General features: G+C 37.5%; 1 protein-coding gene across 3 annotated transcripts in view; it reads left to right on the forward strand.

Annotated features, from left to right (window-relative positions):
• The window catches only part of LOC130930234 (solute carrier family 25 member 36-A-like), a 40104-nt gene that overhangs the window by 1159 nt on the left and 18512 nt on the right, over positions 1-20433 (forward strand). For all 3 annotated transcript variants that reach the window (XR_009067020.1, XR_009067019.1, XM_057858035.1), the window contains exons 2-4: positions 5140-5304; positions 11175-11252; positions 15355-15455. Coding sequence is in view for 1 of the 3 variants with exons in the window: in XM_057858035.1 (XP_057714018.1) it covers positions 5140-5304; positions 11175-11252; positions 15355-15455 (344 nt within the window). In the remaining 2 variants the exon portion in view is untranslated. The remainder of the gene's footprint in view (positions 1-5139; positions 5305-11174; positions 11253-15354; positions 15456-20433) is intronic.

A 20433-nucleotide genomic window follows, 5' to 3' on the forward strand; every position in this document is an offset into this window, starting at 1 on the left:
TATTACTTTATTCTATGAATATAAAACTTCTAATCTTTTAAAAACTTAATGTCATATTACGAGATTGTTGTAGGCCCCTTTATATAATATAATACATTAAAAGTTAAGTTTTCCTCTATATCTATCTACAGTATCAATCTATATTTACAGTATCGATATACCGATCTATCTATACAGTATCGATCTATCTATACAGTATCTATCTATCTATCTATAGTATCGATCCATCTATCTACAGTATCAATCTATCTACCGATCTACAGTATTCATTCATCCATCCACCCACCCACCGTATCGATCGATCGATCAGTCTAGCTCCATCTGCAGCTATCTATTATATTAGTAGTCGATTAATCGATGAACTAGTTATTTTGGATAATCGAGTAATCGGATAAGAACAATAAAAAAATGAAAATACCTGAGCTGAGCCTCAAACGATATGAAAAAAATAATAAATGACGATCTAATAACAACAGAAGAACAATTGGCTACCTGACATAGCAAAAGTCAGCTAGCTTGAATGCTATAAAATGCTAACTTTTTTTTTTAAGATGCTCTTAACAAATGGTTCAAACACATATTCCCACAATAAACGACTAAATATACATTTAAACTAAATTACGGATGCATTAAAACAGCATTAGCGCAAACAAAAACTTAGCTTATGTTGGTCTTGACAGGGAGAAGCTGGATTCAGCCATGTGAAATAAGTTATGTCATACTGACTGTTGCCACGATAGGGCAGTGTATCCACCCAAATCAGTAAAATTAAATGCAAACACTTTCAAAACAAACCACGACAACGCCACTTTAATTAAACGAATACTCGAAGCAGCAAAATTTAATTTGAATCTTTTTTTCCTAATCGAATTACTCGAGTTAATCAATTTATCGTTGCAGCAGCACTACTATCTATATCTATCTATCTATCTATAGATAGATATAGATATCTATCTATCTATCTATCTATCTATCTATCTATCTATCTATCTATCTATCTATCTATCTATCTATCTATCTATCTATCTATCTATCTATCTATCTATCTATCTATCTATCTATCTATCTATCTACAGTATCGATCGATCAATTTCCCCATCTGGAGATATCGATTATTTTAGTAGTCGATAAATCGATGAACTAGTTAGTTCGAATCATTGAGTAATCGGATAAGGAACATAAAGAGATAAAATACCTGAGCTGAGCCTCAAACAGTATAAAAAATAAATAAATAAATGAGCATCTAATTGCAACAAAAGAAAATTAGCTAACTTACAAAGCAAAAGTCCGCTAGCTTAAATACTATAAACATTTTTTTACAATGCTGTTAACAAATGGTTCAAACACATATCCCCACAAAAACTGCTAAATATACTGATAAACTAAATTACGGATGCATTAAAAAACATTAGCTCTAACAAAAACTTAAGCTTATGTTGGTTTTAACAGGGAGCAGCTGGATTCAGCCATGTGAAATAAGTCATGTCATATTCACTGTCGCCACTAGAGGGTAGTGTATCCACCCAAATCGGCAAAACTAAATACAAACACTTTTAAAACAAACCATTAAAACACCACTTTAACTAAACGAATACTCAAAGCTGCAAAATTGAATTCGAATCTTTTTTCTAATCGAATTACTCAAGTTCATAGATTAATCGTTGCGGCACTATCTATCTATCTATCTATCTATCTATCTATCTATCTATCTATCTATCTATCTATCTATCTATCTATCTATCTATCTATCTATCTATCTATCTATCTATCTATCTATCTATCTATCTATCTATCTATCTATCTATCTATCTATCCTGGTGAAAGCATAGTGATAACCTTTTAGGCTACAAATTATCGCAATATATCACCTTTTCAATATATTGACACAATCCTATTATCCATTCAGATCCATGTACCGTAAATCTGATTCATGACAGAAAGCGTTGGGGTTCTATTTTCTCAAGCTTTTATCAAAGTTAGCAATAAACATCAACTCGGAACACTCCTGAGGCAAGAGCGAAAAATAACGTGTTGCTTGTGGGCTCCCCGCGCAAAGGCACATGCAGCACTTGCCTTGCAGCACTTCCCTGAAAAGTAGGGTAAGGGTCACCGCTGCCTGTGTATGAATGTGGGTCGGCCTCATGAAAAGTAAATATAGCTGCCGCTACTATGAAGACTGTGCACTTTTTCTGCCAATGGCATAGAAGTCAGCACACGATACTGTTTTTCTTAACAACCGTGACCTGAGCTAAAAAAGCCTTGCAGGATTTTAGTTTTGGTTTTAATTTGTGTTTTGTTTTAGTCCTTCGTTACTCATACATTGCGTAACGTCAACATTTTTGGACCATTTGATACTGAAAATTAATATCTAATTAAATCAATAATTGGTAATAAACAGGTGCATTCACCGACCCTTTCGGAGTTTCATTAAAAAGCCGTTTTTTTACAAATTCAAAACTTGTCAAATTAACATCTAAGTGAATTCCTGTTGTAATTTCTTCCAGATTTCAAATTTACTAGTGCTGCAATGATTAATCGCTAAACTCGAGTATTCAATAAGAAGAAAATATTCGAATTAAATTTTGTTGCTTTTAGTATTCATTTAATTAAAGTGGCGTTGTAATGGTTTATTTTGAAAGTATTTACATTTAGTTTTATTGATTAGGGTGGATACATTGGTCTGCCTCATTTCACATGACTGAATTCAACTGCTCCCTGTTAAGACCAACGTGAGCTACGTTTTTGTTTGGGCTAATGTTTTTTAATGCATTCGTAATTTAGTTTATAGGTATATTTAGCTGTTTTTTGTGGGAATATGAGTGAATCGTTTGTTAAGAGCATTGTAAAAAAAAAAACTAGCATTTTATAGCATTTAAGCTAGTGGACTTTTGCTATGTAAGTTAGCTAATTGTTCTTTTGTTGTACATACGGTAGATCCTCATTGTCATGTCAACATGGGTAAACCTCAAGTATGAGAGACAGAATGTGGAAAAAAAAACAGAAAATCACATCAAATCACAACAAATTTATTTGCAAATCATGGTGGAAAATAAGTATTTGGTAAATACTTTGTTATGTGCCCTTTGTTGGCAATAACGGAGGCCAAACCTTTTCTGTAACTCTTCACAAGCTTTTCACACACTGCTGCTGGTATTTTGGCCCATTCCTCCATGCAGATCTCCTCTAGAGCAGTGTTGTTTTGGGGCTGTCGTTGGGCAACACGGACTTTCAACTCCCTCTACAGATTTTCTATGGGGTTGAGATTGAGATTGGCTAGGCCACTCCAGGACCTTGAAATGCTTCTTACGAAGCCACTCCTTTGTTGCCCTGGTTGTGTGTTTGGGATCATTGTCATGCTGAAAGACCCAGCCACGACTCATCTTCAATGCCCTTGCTGATGGAAGGAGATTTTCACTCAAAATCTCTCGATACATGGCCCCATTCATTCTTTCCTTTACACAGATCAGTCGTCCTGGTCCCTTAGCAGAAAAACAGCCCCAAAGCATGATGTTTCCACCCCCATGCTTCAGAGTGGGTATGGTGTTCTTCAGATGCAATTTAGTATTCTTTCTCCTCCAAACACGAGAACCTGTGTTTCTACCAAAAAGTTCTATTTTGGTTTCATCTGACCATAACACATTCTCCCAGTTCTCTTCTGGATCATCCAAATGCTCTCTAGCGAACCGCAGACGGGCCTGGACTTGTACTGACTTCAGCAGTGTGACACGTCTGGCAGTGCAAGATTTGAGTCCCTGGTGGCGCATTGTGTTACTGATAGTAGCCTTTGTTACTGTGGTCCCAGCTCTCTGTAGGTCATTCACTAGGTCCCCCCGTGTGCTTCTGAGATTTTTGCTCACCGTTCTTGTTATCATTTTGACGCCACGGGGTGAGATCTTGCATGGAGCCCCGGATCGAGGGAGATTATCAGTGGTCTTGTATGTCTACCATTTTCTAATAATTGCTCCCACAGTTGATTTCTTTACACCAAGCGTTTTACCTATTGCAGATTCAGTCTTCCCAAGCTGGTGCAGGCCTACAATTTTGTCTCTGGTGTCCTTCGACAGCTCTTTGGTCTTAGCCATAGTGGAGTTTGGAGTGTGACTGACTGAGGTTGTGGACAGGTGTCTTTTCTACCGATAATGAGTGAAAACAGGTGCCATTAATACAGGTAACGAGTGGAGCCTCGTTCGAAGAAGTTAGACCTCTTTGACAGCCAGAAATCTTGCTTGATTGTAGGTGACCAAATACTTATTTTCCACTCTAATTTGGAAATAAATTCTTTAAAAATCAAACAATGTGATTTTCTGTCCATGTCTCTCATGGTTGAGGTTTACCCATGTTGACAATTATAGGCCTCTTTAATCCTTTCAAGTAGGAGAACTTGCACAATTGGTGGTTGACTAAATACTTATTTGCCCCACTGTATTTAGATGTTTTTGGGAGCAAATGAGATAAAAGAATCGGAATTGAGAATTGTTTGGAACCAGAATTGAAACCTGGAATCGGGATCGGTTCAAATTCAAATGATGCCCAACCCGACTATTTTCATGGCGTAAAATGACACAATTTATATATTTTTTAATTATCTATGCAGTTCACGCTGGCTGTACGTCCGTTATACTTTCTCATACCAAGTGCCAGTCAACCTTCCACTGAGCAAACCGATTTCTCCTCCCATTAGACAGAGAGCTAGCATTTGAAAGAAATGAAATGAAGCCAGCAAACCAGTCCAAAATCTGTTCTAAAATGCCAATTTGCCTCGATTTAGTCGGCGTACAAAATAGGGCTCTGCGTTCCTTAACCTTCACCGAGCCCCTGATGTTCGATCAAACCACTGCATTATACTTAAGTTCCAATTTGCTCATATGTTTTGGAAAAGAAAAATCCTGTTCGATGGAAAAAAGTTTTTTTTTAACCCCCGATATCTAAAAGTAACGCATTTTAGAGCTGTAATTGTGATAGCCCCTTGGGGGGCGCGCCCCATTATTTGTGAACTTAAAGTACTGCCCTAATTTAATCCATTCTGATCTTGTCAGTTTGAAGGACTATTGAATGCTAATCTACTCTATTGTTGTTTTCGTCCGATTGAGTGTTTCCATTGTTCCCCTCATTAACTTTCTCTCTTTGTTGACTTTTCAGATGTGGGGGCACAGTGGGGGCCATTTTGACGTGTCCTCTAGAAGTGGTGAAGACCAGACTGCAGTCCTCCTCCGTCACATTTTACATCTCTGAAGTCCAACTCAGCACCGTAAACGGAGCTAGCGTCGCACGTGTCGCCCCGCCAGGGCTTTTGCACTGTCTCAAGTAAGAATGACGGTGTTAAATGGTTATGTTTTAGCATCATTGACGGCGGTAGACATCCAGTCTATTTGGACTGGGAGGGGTGACTACCTGTACATACATTCTCCGGTAACCAATTACCACCGCGCTCCTGTTTAACACATTGTGTAAAACACGTGCTAATGTTTATGCAAGGTTTCATAGCTCGGATTAATTATTTTCTAGCTAAAAGCTCACTGGCTAACGTTTGGGTTTTTCGCAGATGTAAGCACAAAATTTTCCACAGTTAACCTATTGTTTGTTAAACAGCCAGGATTGAACAGACTAATGTTTTTGGGCTTAATACGTGTGAATGAGTGAACAGTTTCAACGCTAGAAAATGGCTGGATTTCAAGAAATTTGCAGCGCAATGGCATTGCTTTGCCGCTGAGCTTTGTTTTGAGCAACACAAATGTGCGATTTACGCAGCCGCTAGCTGAAACCTCACACCACTGTAAAACACACAAGGACAGATGAGCTGGGAATTGGGGGGAAAAAAGTAGGTCAACATGCAGTGAGAGGAAGACTTGTGTTTTTTTTTCATGATTTTGAATGCGTAACTGTGGGTAAGTTTTACTCTCGGCACCGTTTTTTGTAACTTTATACACCACTTTAACTCCTTGGCACCCATTGACGGTGATAGACGAACCAAAGTCGCTCTAAAAACAAACCTTTTTGTAACATACGACAGGAGAAAAAAAGTCTTAAATAGCATTATTATGTGAATAAGAATCATATTTTGAGATGATTCGACTATATACAACAATTAAGCAAAGCGCAGATGACGAGAAATTAGTCTTTTAATGTGCCGGTTAGCCACGCCTACCATTATAGGGCTCTAGCGTCCCCAACAGGTGGATGACGTCAGCGAGAGACTGGGCCCATCAGTTTTACTATCCAGCCCATTGAGGGGGAGTTATTCAGAACTAGGAAAACGCGACGAAGAGAGCCGAAAAATGTCATTGTTTCAGTCTCTCTACTTCAATATTTTTACGGGATATTCTTTTTATCCAAGTATCTTCCCCAATTGCTAAATAAATGACATGGTCATGACAAATTACAGTCTTGTGCTAAATGGGATATGAAATACTAAAAATGCACTTATTCAGGACGACATGGCAAAATTACTCCATAATGGTCAAAACTGTCGACTTCACCTTTACTGTCGCACCTCCCGAACGATATTCTATGCCACCTAAATCGGACGTATGTCATTTCCCTTCCCCGGCTTCGGAGAATGTAAACAAACCAAGAGGCGTGACAGCTAGCCGACATGCTAACCCGAACCGAGTGTTGTTTCAAAGTCTTCGAAGCGGAAAATCACACATAACTAGCCCGGATGTTTTGACATGACGACTGGGTTGTCGATTGTCTTCGCCAGGGAGAGCAATTTACAGCTCTTTCCCCGGAGGAGGGCGGCTGCAGTTGTTGTGCCGCTAACATGCAGCTAATGTGCATGAGGAGAGCTTTTTACATGCCTATCAATGATCAAACGTAAGTAGTCCTTAATTTAAAGAAAGTCTGTAGTGTTTACTTTGTAATCGTTGTATTCGCGGCTATTTTTAACTCAAAGTTGCAATTTCTGATCGGTCGGAAAATTTGACAGAACATCGGGCACTTAAATGAAGAGGGGAATAAGCCGAGTATACTATGTTGCTCTCCCGGCGGGGGGATGTGCGACAAGCCGCCGGTCGTCGGACGAGGGGACATGGAGCATGTCACAAAATGCAAGCCACCTACATATTAAAATGATCTCAGTATTTGACATAATACAAAACACAATGTTTACTCACTTCCTCGTAAGTCCAATGGTCCCACAGTTGTAGGGCTTGTTATGGCCAATATCCACGGTGAATGGGAACCTTTTGAAACTCCAAAAAGGCGCACACGCCTCTCCCTCATACAGCAAGATTTTTCTGCAGACGTTTGGCTGGCGTGATGCGAAAAATAAACGTATTAATCCGCAAAATCAGCTGAATCCTTAGTCCTCATACACAACAGTACAGCTGTATAGTGAAGAGGACGCCTTCATCCGTACACGTCACAGCGCCCTCCTCCTCAATGCAAGACCGAAGCTGGAAGTCGCTCATCTTCATGGCGCGGGATTCTAAAAACTCAATAAATATAGCAATCGTTTCCACAAACATCCACGCGGTCCATATCATTATGGAGCATAAAATACCATGTGAAATAAACATGCTTTTTCGTGTCACATGCACTTTAAATTAAAACTTACAATTCTCAAATTCAAGAAAGAGAACAACAACTTTCCTATTGTTTCTATGGGGAAAGTTAGCTTGACTTCGTTTTTTCTTGGCTGGCCCGACTGCTGTAGTTTTGCAGGCAAGCAAGTTCACACAGATTATTGATGTGCTAACTCTGATGCAGGTTGGACTTTCAGTAGCAAAATTAGTGGTGGTTCCCCCATCTCCACAACATTGACCACTTTTTACATTACTTAGTGGCTGCTGCTGGCAGAAAAAAAACTTCTAATATCCCTCCTCTTCGAAGCGGAGGTGGCAGCATGTTAGCAACATGAATCTGTCAGGGCTGTATGAGTGTGCATATGTGTCTATGTGGCAGAAGGGGGTGGGGTCAAGTCATCAGCCAATCAAACGTGCGTTTGAGGGTGAGAAAAAAATGGACTGGTGTTCCAACATCTCAGGATGCCCATCACATAAGCATACCTGGCATTACAGTCGAAAGAAATTGCACAAAAACTAGCTTTCCATTCATCGTGTTAGCATATCGGAGACGTCGGGGAAGCAAAATAAGAATTTTAATGATGGTTTCATGCTACATTTTTTGTATACATTGTATTTTTTTTAGCTACAGTGGTATGAAAAAGTATCTGAACCTTTTGGAATTTCTCAGATTTCTGCATAAAATCACGTTCAAATCTTTGTCAAAATCCCACAGATGAAAATACAATTTCTGCTTTAACTAAATCCACCCAAATATTTATAGGTTCTCATATTTTAATGCGGATAGCATGCAAATAATGACAATGGGGGGGGGAAATAATTAAGTGTACTCTCTGCCTAAGGAGACTTAAAGAACAATTGAAACCAAATTTTACCAAACATTTTAAGTCAGCTGTGTGCCCAATCACTGATGAGTGGTAGAAAGCGACCCTGCCCACTATAAAACGCATACCTGTGGTAAAAATTGTCTTGATGAAAAGCCTTGTATTATGTGCATCATGGCTCGATCAAAAGAGCTGTCTGAAGACCTGCGATCAAGGATTGTTGATTTGTATAAAACTGGGAAAGGATACGAAACAATTTCCAAAAGTCTGGATGTTCATCAATCGACAGTCAGAGAAGTTTTCTACTAATGGAGAGAGTTTGGCACTGTTGTTCTCTCCCAATGAAAGTCCTTTCAGCGCAAAATACTCAGAGAGGTAAAAAAGAACCCTAGAGTATCTGCTAAAGCAGGGGTCGGGAACCTTTTTGACTGAGAGAGCCAAAACGCCCAACATATTCGAAAGTGTGATTCTACAAGAGCCATACAGAGTGTTTGTGTCTACAGTTTCTGTGTACATATATTACAAAGTCGCCGAGTTCTGATGTTCAGTGAATAAAAATCAAATAGAAACTTGGCGTTGCGTATATTTCCTGGAAGTGGAAACCACAACCAGAGACAACCAGGTGGACGTGTGCTTCACACTGGCTGAGACAGGTGGATCCTGTCAAGGCAGCCGTTTCATGACTCTCACTCTCCTAGAAGTGGCGACAATTTGACAGGCGAAAAAGTAATGAAAGTGAAACCGATCACTCGCCTGTGTGACGCAGTTCACTTTCGTGGTTCAATTTTCACCTACATATCTTTATATACTCCTATACTATAATTTATAGCCACGCTGCTGGCTGAGCGGCGACTTAACACGCCAGGCGAGCTCTGTAATGCCCATCTCCGTGCAATCCGCGACGGGACGAACACCAATGGGCACCAAATTAAAGCATATCATTGCGACATATGTTTGAAATGTCCAAAATCAATCAGCTCATCACAGCTCGTTTATGTCAAGCGACCCGGCCGGTTCCACATTTAAGATTACGTGTTGGCCGAGAGCCAGATGCTCTCCTCAAAAGAGCCAGATATGGCACGTGAGCCATAGGTTCCTGACCCCTGTGCTAAAGACTTTGAGAAATCACTGGCACAGTCCAATATCTCTGTGCACACATCAACTATATGTAAAACTATGGCCAAGAATGATGTTCATGAGAGGACTCAACGGCGGAAGTCGCTGCTGTCTAAAAAAAAAAAAAAAACATAGTTGCATGTTTAGTGTTGGCAAAAATGCACTTGGACATTCCACAGAAGTTTTGGCAAAATATTTTGTGGACTGATGAAACCGAAGTTGAATTGTTTCGGAGTAACACACGTGTGGAGGAAAAATGGAACAGCTCACCAACATCAACACCTCATCCCCACTGTGAAACATGGTGGAGGGAGCATCATGATTTGGGGCTGTTTTGCTATCTCAGGGCCTGGACAACTTGCAATCATTGATGGCCGAATGAATTCAAAAGTTTATCAGGATGTTTCGCAGGAAAACATGAGGCCTTCTGTCAGACAGTTGAAGCTAAAATGAGGATGGCTCTGCGACAAGAGAATGATCCAAAACACGGAAGTAAATTAACTTCAGAATGGTTTCAGAAGATCAAAATACACGTTCTAGAGTGGACCAGTAGAGAGTCCAGACTTGAACCCCATTGAGATGCGATTCATGCCAGGCATTTCAGGAATCTGACTGAACTAAAGCAGTTATGTCGCGAAGAATAGGCCAAGATTAGTCCTATTCGATGTGCCAGACCGATCTGCAGCTACAGGAAGCGTCTGGTTGAAGTTGTTGCTGTCAAATGGGGGGGGGGAACAAAATATTAAATGTGATGGTTCACTTACTTGTTTTTCCCCCCTTTTGTCATTGTTTGCATACTATCCTCATTAAAATATGAAAACCTACAAGTGTTTGGGTGGTTTTAGTTAAAGCAGACAGTTTTTTCATCTGTGTGAGTTTGACAAAGATCAGATTTGATGGTGATTTTTATGCAGAAATGTGAGGAATTCCAAAAGGTTCACATACTCTTTCATTCCACTGTAAAGGTTGAAAAGTTACCTTGTGCTGCTTTAAGTGTTGTGTGTTATCAAACATAATGACATTTTTAGGTAAGAAATAAGAAACTTTTTTATAAGATCTTACGTTTTTTGAGTGAAAGCGGTGAATTTCTTGATATTTTTCCTAGTCACATCTGCTGAGATGCAATTGTTGGCTGTTTTCAACAATGTACATCGAAAATAAAGACATCGATTGTCTAAAAATGGTTCGGTATTAGGTAAAATGTCTTGTTTTCTCTCGTACATTTATAATTGTTCTTTATTAAAAAAACATGTTTTATCCGATTACTCGACTAATCGATGGAATTTTCAGTAGAATACTTGATTACAAAATATTCGATCGCTGCAGCCCTACTTAAAATGAATTGGACGTCTACTAGTGATAAACTCAATATCTATTTTCGGTAGTCTGATTTTGTTGATAGCTTCTTTGTGCATATCTGCCTCGAGCCAAAATGTCAGGCCATGGCAGGTCACCCTGTCAGTGGTGATTTAGGGTTTCATCTGTCTTGAAGGGATCACATCGTCCCTACATTTACAGGGAAACGGAGCGCTAGCGCCAAGTCAATAGCTCAATTTCCTGCCTTTACTAATTATACATTAAATGTAATGTAATGTAAATCTTATTGGTTTTCCACTTTAGATTGTCGCGTAAACACGAATGAAAAACGTGGCTGTGTACTTTGTGGAGTAAATAGAACTGAGTTTTTTTTGTTTTGTTTGTTTGTCTGCAGGCTAATCTTCGAAAGAGAAGGCCCGCGCTCACTATTTAGAGGACTAGGACCCAACCTTGTGGGCGTGGCCCCCTCCAGGTATGTTTGATTTATTTGTTTTTACTTTAAATCTAAATACCACCGGAACGATGAATGAGCGATGATCAAATGAGTCAGCAGAAAATTTGATGGTTTGGAATTGTTTGGAATTGCTTTGGACGTCTGAATATATATATATATATATTTTTTTTTTAAAATAATTAATATTTTAAAAGCCTGTTTAACACTTTAGTAGCCATTGACATCGATAGACGTCCAATTCATTTTGATTGTGAGGGGCTGGTGGCAATCCCGCTCTGTCTAAGTGAGTTGCACGTCGATTGCGGTCAATGGCATTTAATTTTTAATTTTTTTCTAAATTAAAAAAAAAAAAAAGAAATTCATTTTTAAAATAAAAAAATAAAAAATAAAAAAAAAGAATTAAAACAATTATTACTTTTTTTAAAGCTATTTTTTAAGTGATTATTTTAAAAAAAATAACACTGAATGCCTTTTTTTTACTTTTTTAATGTATTAAAATTATGAAATACATATTTTAAATAACAAAAATGAGGGAAGACTTTTTTTTAATTTCAAATTTAGTTTTATGATTATTGTATATTTATTCATGTGTAATAATTATTTTTATTTTTTAACAATATGTTTATTATTATTATTTATTTTTTCTTTAGTTTCTAATGATCTTGTATTAATAGAAATACATTAATGTAAATATTTTTTATTTTTTTATATTTTTTCAGTTTTGACAAAAAAAAAATTTTCTCCTTTTATTACTAAAGATCTTATATGGATAAAAATGTAATGTATATAAACTTTGTTTTTCAAATTTCTAATCTTTTTGTAATTTTATTTTTATAGGTATTTCATTTTTTAAATGTTTTAAAATTTATTTTTATTTTTTATTTTATTTTTTATCAATTTATATCACTTTTATTTTTCATTTATTTATTTTAATCTATTATTAATAAAAATATATTCATGTATGTTTTTTATTTTTATTTTTATTTCATTTTTTTTCCAATTTTGACTAATTTAAAAGAGTATTTTCTTTTTTCTTTCTGATGATCTTTTATGAATTAAAATGTAATTTTTTGTAATGTATATTTATAATTTGAAAAAATCTAATCTCTTTGAATCTTAATTTTTCAAAATGTTTCAATTTTTATCTTTTATTATTAGAAAAAATAATACAGTAAAGCTCCCCTGATTTGCTTAACATGATGAGTAAATATTTTGATTTAAACACGAATCGATCAGTCGACGAATCTTAAAAATAATGTGCGATTACTCTACTATCAAAATAATCGTTGCATTCTCATGCTTTTGTCATGTCAATAGCAATACTCACAAAAAAATGTAAGATGAAAATTTGCTTTCAATTTTCTACAATAGGGTCAAATGGTCATCGGAGCTAAAAATGTTAATAACTAGTCTACTAATTGGTCGGAATCTCGTTAGGTTGCCAAGTGATAGAAAAAAAACTAATACATTTCTGCTCTTTGAGCCAAGCCGGTCGCTGTTGTGTAACAACCTCACGTCATCATATCAGAGCCTATTGGATGAGGGGGGGCGGGGAACTTAGCAGAAGGCGCTAGCCAGCTGCGGTGCTGTCATGTGACGCTGATCACAGTAGAGGACTTCCTGTCGTGAAGCTCCTCTGTGTTTAACCTATTCACTGCCATTGATGCCAATTCATTGAATGGACGTTTATAATTTGCATCGCCCAAGGGCAATTTAACAGTAGTCAGGTTGCAATTCCTTGCATTACACATAACCTATTAAATATGAGAGATACACATTCAGGTCAGCGCCATCAAGTTGGCATGTGCACTCACCTCTCAAAAACGAGGACAGGGGAAGAGAGGTCGGTGGGTTTAACTCTATCCAGCGGAAATGTTGATTAAATCCTGGGAGGTTTTCTTTTTTTTTCCACACACGGCTTATAACAAGAGGCAACATGCCACTAAAGCTGATTATGTATTGCTGTAAAAATGGCAAAATGTTGACAAAATGTAGTCAATTTGTGCTGCCATGACAAATTGAATATCTATTTTGAGGTCAAAGGTCAGAAAAAGAATTTTGTGAGTAGTTGATACTCGATTACTCTAAAACTGACCATAAATGCTCAATAATGTTCAGGTCTGGGGATTGTGCCAGCCATACCAGATGCTGAACTTCCTCATGCCATTCTTTAACAATTATTTTCAATAATTATGATGCCAAAATGTTAGGTGTTTCCATTATTTTGTCCAACCCCTTTATATGTACAGTGATGTGAAAAAATTAGGACACCCCATGAAATATTCAGTTTTTTATTAAGAAATGTTCTCATATCAATGTCTGATCTTGTTTTTCTTTATCTCTGGGGAAAAAAGTGATTTAATTGACCAAATATACCGTGGGGCAAATAAGTATTTAGTCAACCACTATTTGTGCAAGTTCTCCCACTTGAAAATATTAGAGAGGTCTCAAATTGTCAACGTGGGCAAACCTCAACCATGAGAGACAGAATGTGGGGGAAAAAAAACAAAATTACATTGTTTGATTTTTAAATCAGTTATTTGGAAATCATGGTGGAAAATAAGTATTTGGTCAAGGTCAAAAGTTCATCTCAATACTTTGTTATGTACCCTTTGTTGGCAGTAATGGAGGCCAAACGTTTTTTGTAACTCTTCACAAGCTTTTCACACACACACACTGTTCCTGGTATTTTGGCCCATTCCTCCATGCAGATCTCCTCTAGAGCAGTGATGTTTTGGGGCTGTCGTTGGGCAACACAGACTTTCAACTCCCTCCTCACCCCGTGGCGTCAAAATGATTACAAGAACGATGAGCAAAAATCCCAGAACCACACGGGGGGACCTAGTGAATGACCTACAGAGAGCTGGGACCACAGTAACAAAGGCTACTATCAGTAACACAATGCGCCGCCAGGGACTCAAATCCAGTACTGCCAGACGTGTCCCCCTGCTGAAGAAAGTACACGTCCAGGCCCGTCTGTAGTTTGCTAGAGAGCATTCGGATGATCCAGAAGAGGACTGGGAGAATGTGTTATGGTCAGATGAAACCAAAATAGAACTTTTTGGTAGAAACACAGGTTCTCGTGTTTGGAGGAAAAAGAATACTGAATTGCACCATACTCACTGTAAAGCATGGGGGTGGAAACATCATGCTTTGGGGCTGTTTTTCTGCAAAGGGACCAGGACGGCTGATCTGTTTAAAGGAAAGAATGAATGGGGCCATGTATTGAAAGATTTTGAGTGAAAATGTCCTTCCATCAGCATGAGCATTGAAGATGAGACGTGGCTGGGCCTTTCAGCATGACAATGATCCCAAACACACAGCCAGGGCAACAAAGGAGTGGCTTCGTAAGAAGCATTTTAAGGTCCTGGAGTGGCCTAGCCAGTCTCCAGATCTCAACCCCATAGAAAATCTATGGAGTGAGTTGAAAGTCCGTGTTGCCCAACGACAGCCCCAAAACATCACTGCTTTAGAGGAGATCTGCATGGAGGAATGGGCCAAAATACCAGCAACAGTGTGTAAAAAACTTGTGAAGAGTTACAGAAAACGTTTGGCCTCAGTTATTGCCAACAAAGGGTACATAACAAAGTACTGAGATGAACTTTTGGTATTGACCAAATACTTATTTTCCACCATGATTAGCAAATAAATTCTTTAAAAATCAAACAATGTGATTTTCTATTTTTTTTCCCACACATTCTGTCTCTCACGGTTGAGGTTTACCCATGTTGACAATTACTGGCCTGTAATATTTCCAAGTGGGAGAACTTGCACAATTAGTGGTTGACTAAATACTTATTTGCTTCCACTGCATATATATGTATATGTCATATGTATGTGTATATATATTTTTTTCTTTTAATCAAAAAAGAAAAACTTCCCGGTCAAGTATGCATTCTTTGTTTTTAACTTAAAAAAAAATATATATATATATATATATACACACAGTGGGGAGAACAAGTATTTGATACACTGCCAATGAGTTTTCCCAGTTCCATGATCCTAATAAATTTAATAATTAAAAAAAATATATATATATATATATATTTCAAAACAAAAAAGAAAACTTTTCAACTTGCCTCTGTTAATCCATTCCTCACACTGTTCTCGGCAATCTTAGGGCGATCTACTTTGCTGCCTATTCAACAGCCAAGGAGAAGCTAAATGGCGTGCTGGAGCCAGACTCCACCCAGGTGCACATGGTGTCTGCTGGGATGGCAGGTAACCGAGCCCCTTCCCTTATGTCTGTCTGAATAACTTGCTGTCTGTCAAGTCAGCCTGCCTGGAGAGTGTGTCTTAAGTGATGGGTTTTTAGCCAGAAAAACAACGTATGACAAAATTGCTCCCTCAATATTCACCAGATGCATTACCTTTCCTCACATTGTATTATTATTCACCCCCTTCCCTCTTCACCCTTCAGTCATGTACATAAGGGATCGTAGCGTGTAACTCATTGGCTGCCTTTCACGGCGATAGACGTCCAATTCATTTAAAGTGGGAGCGCTCGGAGCGAACGAACATTCTTCAGCCTCCCAGTTCAAATGGATTGGACGTCTACTCATGATAAACTCCTTGAAAATGTTTATCGTCAATGGCACTGAACAAGTTCATATTTAATGAATGCTATCGCTAATAATACATTTATATTGGTTTTCATTTGAGGAAAAAAAAAGAGTGAACCAGAAAGCACAATTTAAGACTCTCAGGATCATACAAAAGTCTTACTGTAAACATTTTGTACTTAAACTAAGTGTAGGGGAACCTTAAAGTTCAAACTATTTTGCTCTGTTGCTAACTTTTTGGAGTTGTTTTTTTTTTCCTTCCGTACTTAGCCATCTCACATCTAGTGCTAAACCTAAAACAAGTAGTGAGACAAATAATAAGTGTGATAGAGTGGCTTTCAAATTTAAACTATTCCGTTCCACAATTGTTAGCGTTAGCCAGATTCGTCGCTACGTTCACGCTAAATTTCCACACATTCCCACTTGAATTTATTTGTTAGCCTGACACGATGACATAATCGCACACAAAAAAGGTTATTCTTTTAGATTCGTTTTCACGCCGAGTAGCATCTAAAAAAACAACTGCGTTTTAATGTTTTGGCAAACTATGTCATCACAGCCGAGATTAGCTTGTACACGATGGTATCATAACCAAGTCTATTACTCCTATGCGACTGCGCAAAATATCCACAGTACTATCTGACAATATATTTTTAATGCATTGTTATCAGGTTTTGCTAATGCAAATAGTCTATTAACAAGCAGTAGACGGTCGCGTGAACAGCCGAGTTAGCCGTTAGTGACTCCTTGATAGCGCTGCCGAAGACAGTGAAAGATAAGCATTCACTGCTAAAACTGGGGGGGGGGGGGGGGGGGGAGTGAAAATCCACGAATTCCTAATGCAAAATTGCGGTCGAAAGGCGAAACTTTCAAACATGAAATCTCGCTGGTTTACAGCATTTGCAAATGATGGAGGAAAAAAAGAAAAATAATCTATTACTGACACCACATGCGAATAGTATGGAAAAAAGAAATAAATGAGGATCTAAGTACATCAAAAGAACAATTGGCTAACTTGCATAGCAAAAGTCCGCTAGCTTAAATGCTATAAAATGCTTGAAAAAAATTCCAATGCTCTTAACAAATTGTTCAAACACATAACACATACCTATAAATTAAATTACCAATGCATTAAAACAACATATTAGCTCAAACAAAAACTTACCTTTTGTTAGTCTTAACAGGGAGCAGCTGGATTCAGCCATGTTAAATGAGTGATATCATATTCACTGTTGCCACTAGAGGGTAGTGTATCCACCCAATCAATAAAAATAAATTCAAACACTTTCAAAAAAAGCTGTTAGAACACCACTTTAATCAAACGAATACTTGTAACAGCAAAATTTAATTTGAATTTTTTTCTAATCGAATTACTCGAGTTATTCGATTCTCACTACATTATTGTTTGGATTGGTTAAAAAAAATGAAAATAATATCGCATATTGGCAATAATTTATGAAACAATATATCGCCTACTAAAATTTGTTATTGTGACAGGACTATGATTAGGCACGTGCTGGTATGATAACCTTTAGCTAAAATACCACGGTTTCACAATATCAAGGTATTGCAAATATAGCTCTCAAATGAATGGGAAAAAAAAAGGTTTTTCAATTGAACAGGATTTTTTAAATTTTCACACCATATTTGCAAATTGGAACATCAACATGAATATACAATTAAAATACCATATTGGCCCGAATATAAGATGTTTTTTTGCATTGAAATAAGACTAAAAAAGTGGGGGTCGTCTTATATTCGCGATCTAGACGTTATACCCATTCACGACGCTAGATGGCGCCAGATGTCATTGAAGCGATGTTCTGTCATGACAGATCTCGGCTACTCTCAAGTTTAACCAATTGCATTATTTTATTGCAATTAGGGCTGTCAAACGATTAAAATTTTGAATCGAGTTAATTACAGCTTAAAAATTAATTAATCGTAATTAATCGCAATTAATCGCAATTCAAACCATCTATAAAATATGCCATATTTTTCTGTAAATTACATATATATTCTGTAAAATAATTTGTTGGAATGGAAAGATAAGACACAAGATGGATATATACATTCAACATACAGTACATAAGAACTGTAGTGGGCATTTCACTCTACTGTCATTTAAATCTGTCTATGCTGTCCTCACTCCGAAGCGTCTACTTTTTCCAAAGCTAGACAGCTAGTGAACGACGCCTTACTAATCAGACTTCTTCCTTTTTCATCTGATTTATTAATAAAATGGCCTCAAACCACTGTCCTCTTTAGACTGTAGTGAAACTACAAAAAAAAAAGTACACAAGCATTGCATTAGCAACAACGTTAGCTTAGCACGCTATACAGGTTCACTAAACATAAACAAAAAGCGTCTCATACAAAAAATATAACATTTCGCTTACTAACATAATATGTACATTCTTTACAACAACCATACTTACGGACAAATCTTTTCTAAGGATCATATAAGCACAACATTACAACGTAGGCGTCAGCCCGAGACGTCGTGCAGCCATATTGAACTGGCAAAAAAGCAATAAACCATGTCACAAAGCGACCACAAGAGTTCGCTGTTAGACAGCACAAAAAACCTTGCTGTAAAACTTACCAAAAGGCAGAATACTGTCTGAGCGGGACATGTGCGTTAATTGCGTCAAATATTTTAACGTGATTAATGTAAAAAATTAATTACCGCGCATTAACGCGATAATTTTGACAGCCCTAATTGCAATGTTCTTCCCTTATTCAGATTTGTTTCAAGACTACAGTTATAGTTAGACTTCACTTTGATGGTTAATGCAGTTATTGCAATTTGGTTGTTTTATCAAAATAGATTAGTTTATTTACATTTCAAAAACAAGAAGCCGTTCATTTACGAATGTGGTTGCACTTTAGTTAACATATTTAAATGTTCAGATATTAAGATTTGAATGAGGCAAAATAACATGCTTTTTCTCTCATAAATATTGTTATAATCATTTGTTTCAGATGTACTGTAATTATTTTCTGTATAAAAATTAATTTGGTGTTCAAAAAGTCTTTTTTCAAACTTGAGTCTTGAAAAAGAGGGGTCGTCTTATAATCAGGGCCGTCTTATATTTGGGCCGATACCGTAAATAAATAAAATAACAAAACAAAAAAAACAACAACAAAAAAAAACACCACAGACTGTATTATGAAAATGTTATTTTGAAGAGATGTATACAATGGCGGAAGACTTTACAAAAGTAGGCTAATGGTAGAGAGGAAACTAATTAATCTGCCTCGTTAACAAGCTTACGTTTTAATATTTGTTTTACCATCGCTAGACACACTAAACACCCTGGAATTAACTCTCGTAGCTGGTGGGAAACGTTCATGACAGCGTTTACTTACCTTCAAGTTTGTGTAAAGTGACTGGTGATGGTCACGTAAATGTGAAATCATGTTGGAGGCCATGCTTTCTTTCCTTGTCTAAGCCGCGGCGGTCTTTTTCTTTTCAGTAGGCGAAGTACTCCCATGCTAGCGACCTTGTCTTTTTTGAGGGAGGTGGGGAAGCTCTGGTGTAGTGTAACCGACAGACACAGGACAGACCAACAACCGGAGGGGGAGGGATGGGCGCTGGCGCTCCAAGCCACGGATTTCTCGCTGCATTTTTGGGACATATAAAATAGCTAATACCGTATTACGGTATGACGGAAAATGTTAGTAGTTTTGAAACCGTGATGTTTTCATACCACGGTAAACCTTAAAACCAGTAACCGGCACATGCCTAACTATGACACACTTACTTGGCTTCACTGTGACTATGGTGGGAGACAAGAAAAGACCAGCGTGTTTAAAGTTCAAGTTTCCATTAAAATCTGAGCTGGTTTCAGTTTGAACTTTGAGGTTCCAATGTCCAATGGCAAGTTATTGTCGTAATTCTGCAAGCATTTCTTTGAACTAAGATGGCGCAATTTGCACTTCATGTCTTTGCTGACAAACACGACTTGCTCTATTTAACTCTGCATTTTGCCACTACTAACATCTAAACTAATAAGCACACTGACGCTGTTAGGAAACCACGACAAGGTCCTCAAAGTTTAGGTTGTGCTTTTAAAAAATATATATGTCCAAAGTGAATTATAACACCATGTCCTACTTTATTTTTGTTTTTTTTATTATCATCATCCTTCCCTTTTAATTTTTTTTTTTTTTTTTTTTTTTTTTCATTTTAATTGAAATTTGAGGCCTCTTTAGAGGGCTCCAAATGGTTTTAACATCACAGTTGTTACTTAAACAATGTGGTCTAGGCCCCCCTTCTTTGCTCTGTCTGTATAGAGGTGAGAGCACGGCCCCCAGTGGTCAACAGGGGCCCCTGGCACTCGGGCGGACACGTCAGGTAGCGCCTCATTTCATTACACTGGTATGATAGTGATTTCAATTAGTATTAGCAAGCTTAAATGTAATGATCATAACATTGCGTCTAGCAATGTGTTAGCCTTTTATTCTATTGCTTTCCGTTAGTATTCTATTACCGCTATGGCAAGACGCCTCTGTATACAGTATTTTTGTTGTTGTGAAGTACTAAAGAAATGCTAACCTTGTCACTGATACACAGCTTTTAAATATTTAATGCTCTGTTTTTTGTCATTGTCCTTTTAAAACTTTGTGTGTGC

This window comes from Corythoichthys intestinalis, chromosome 14 (assembly GCF_030265065.1).
Source record: "Corythoichthys intestinalis isolate RoL2023-P3 chromosome 14, ASM3026506v1, whole genome shotgun sequence".
Classification (NCBI taxonomy): domain Eukaryota; kingdom Metazoa; phylum Chordata; class Actinopteri; order Syngnathiformes; family Syngnathidae; genus Corythoichthys; species Corythoichthys intestinalis.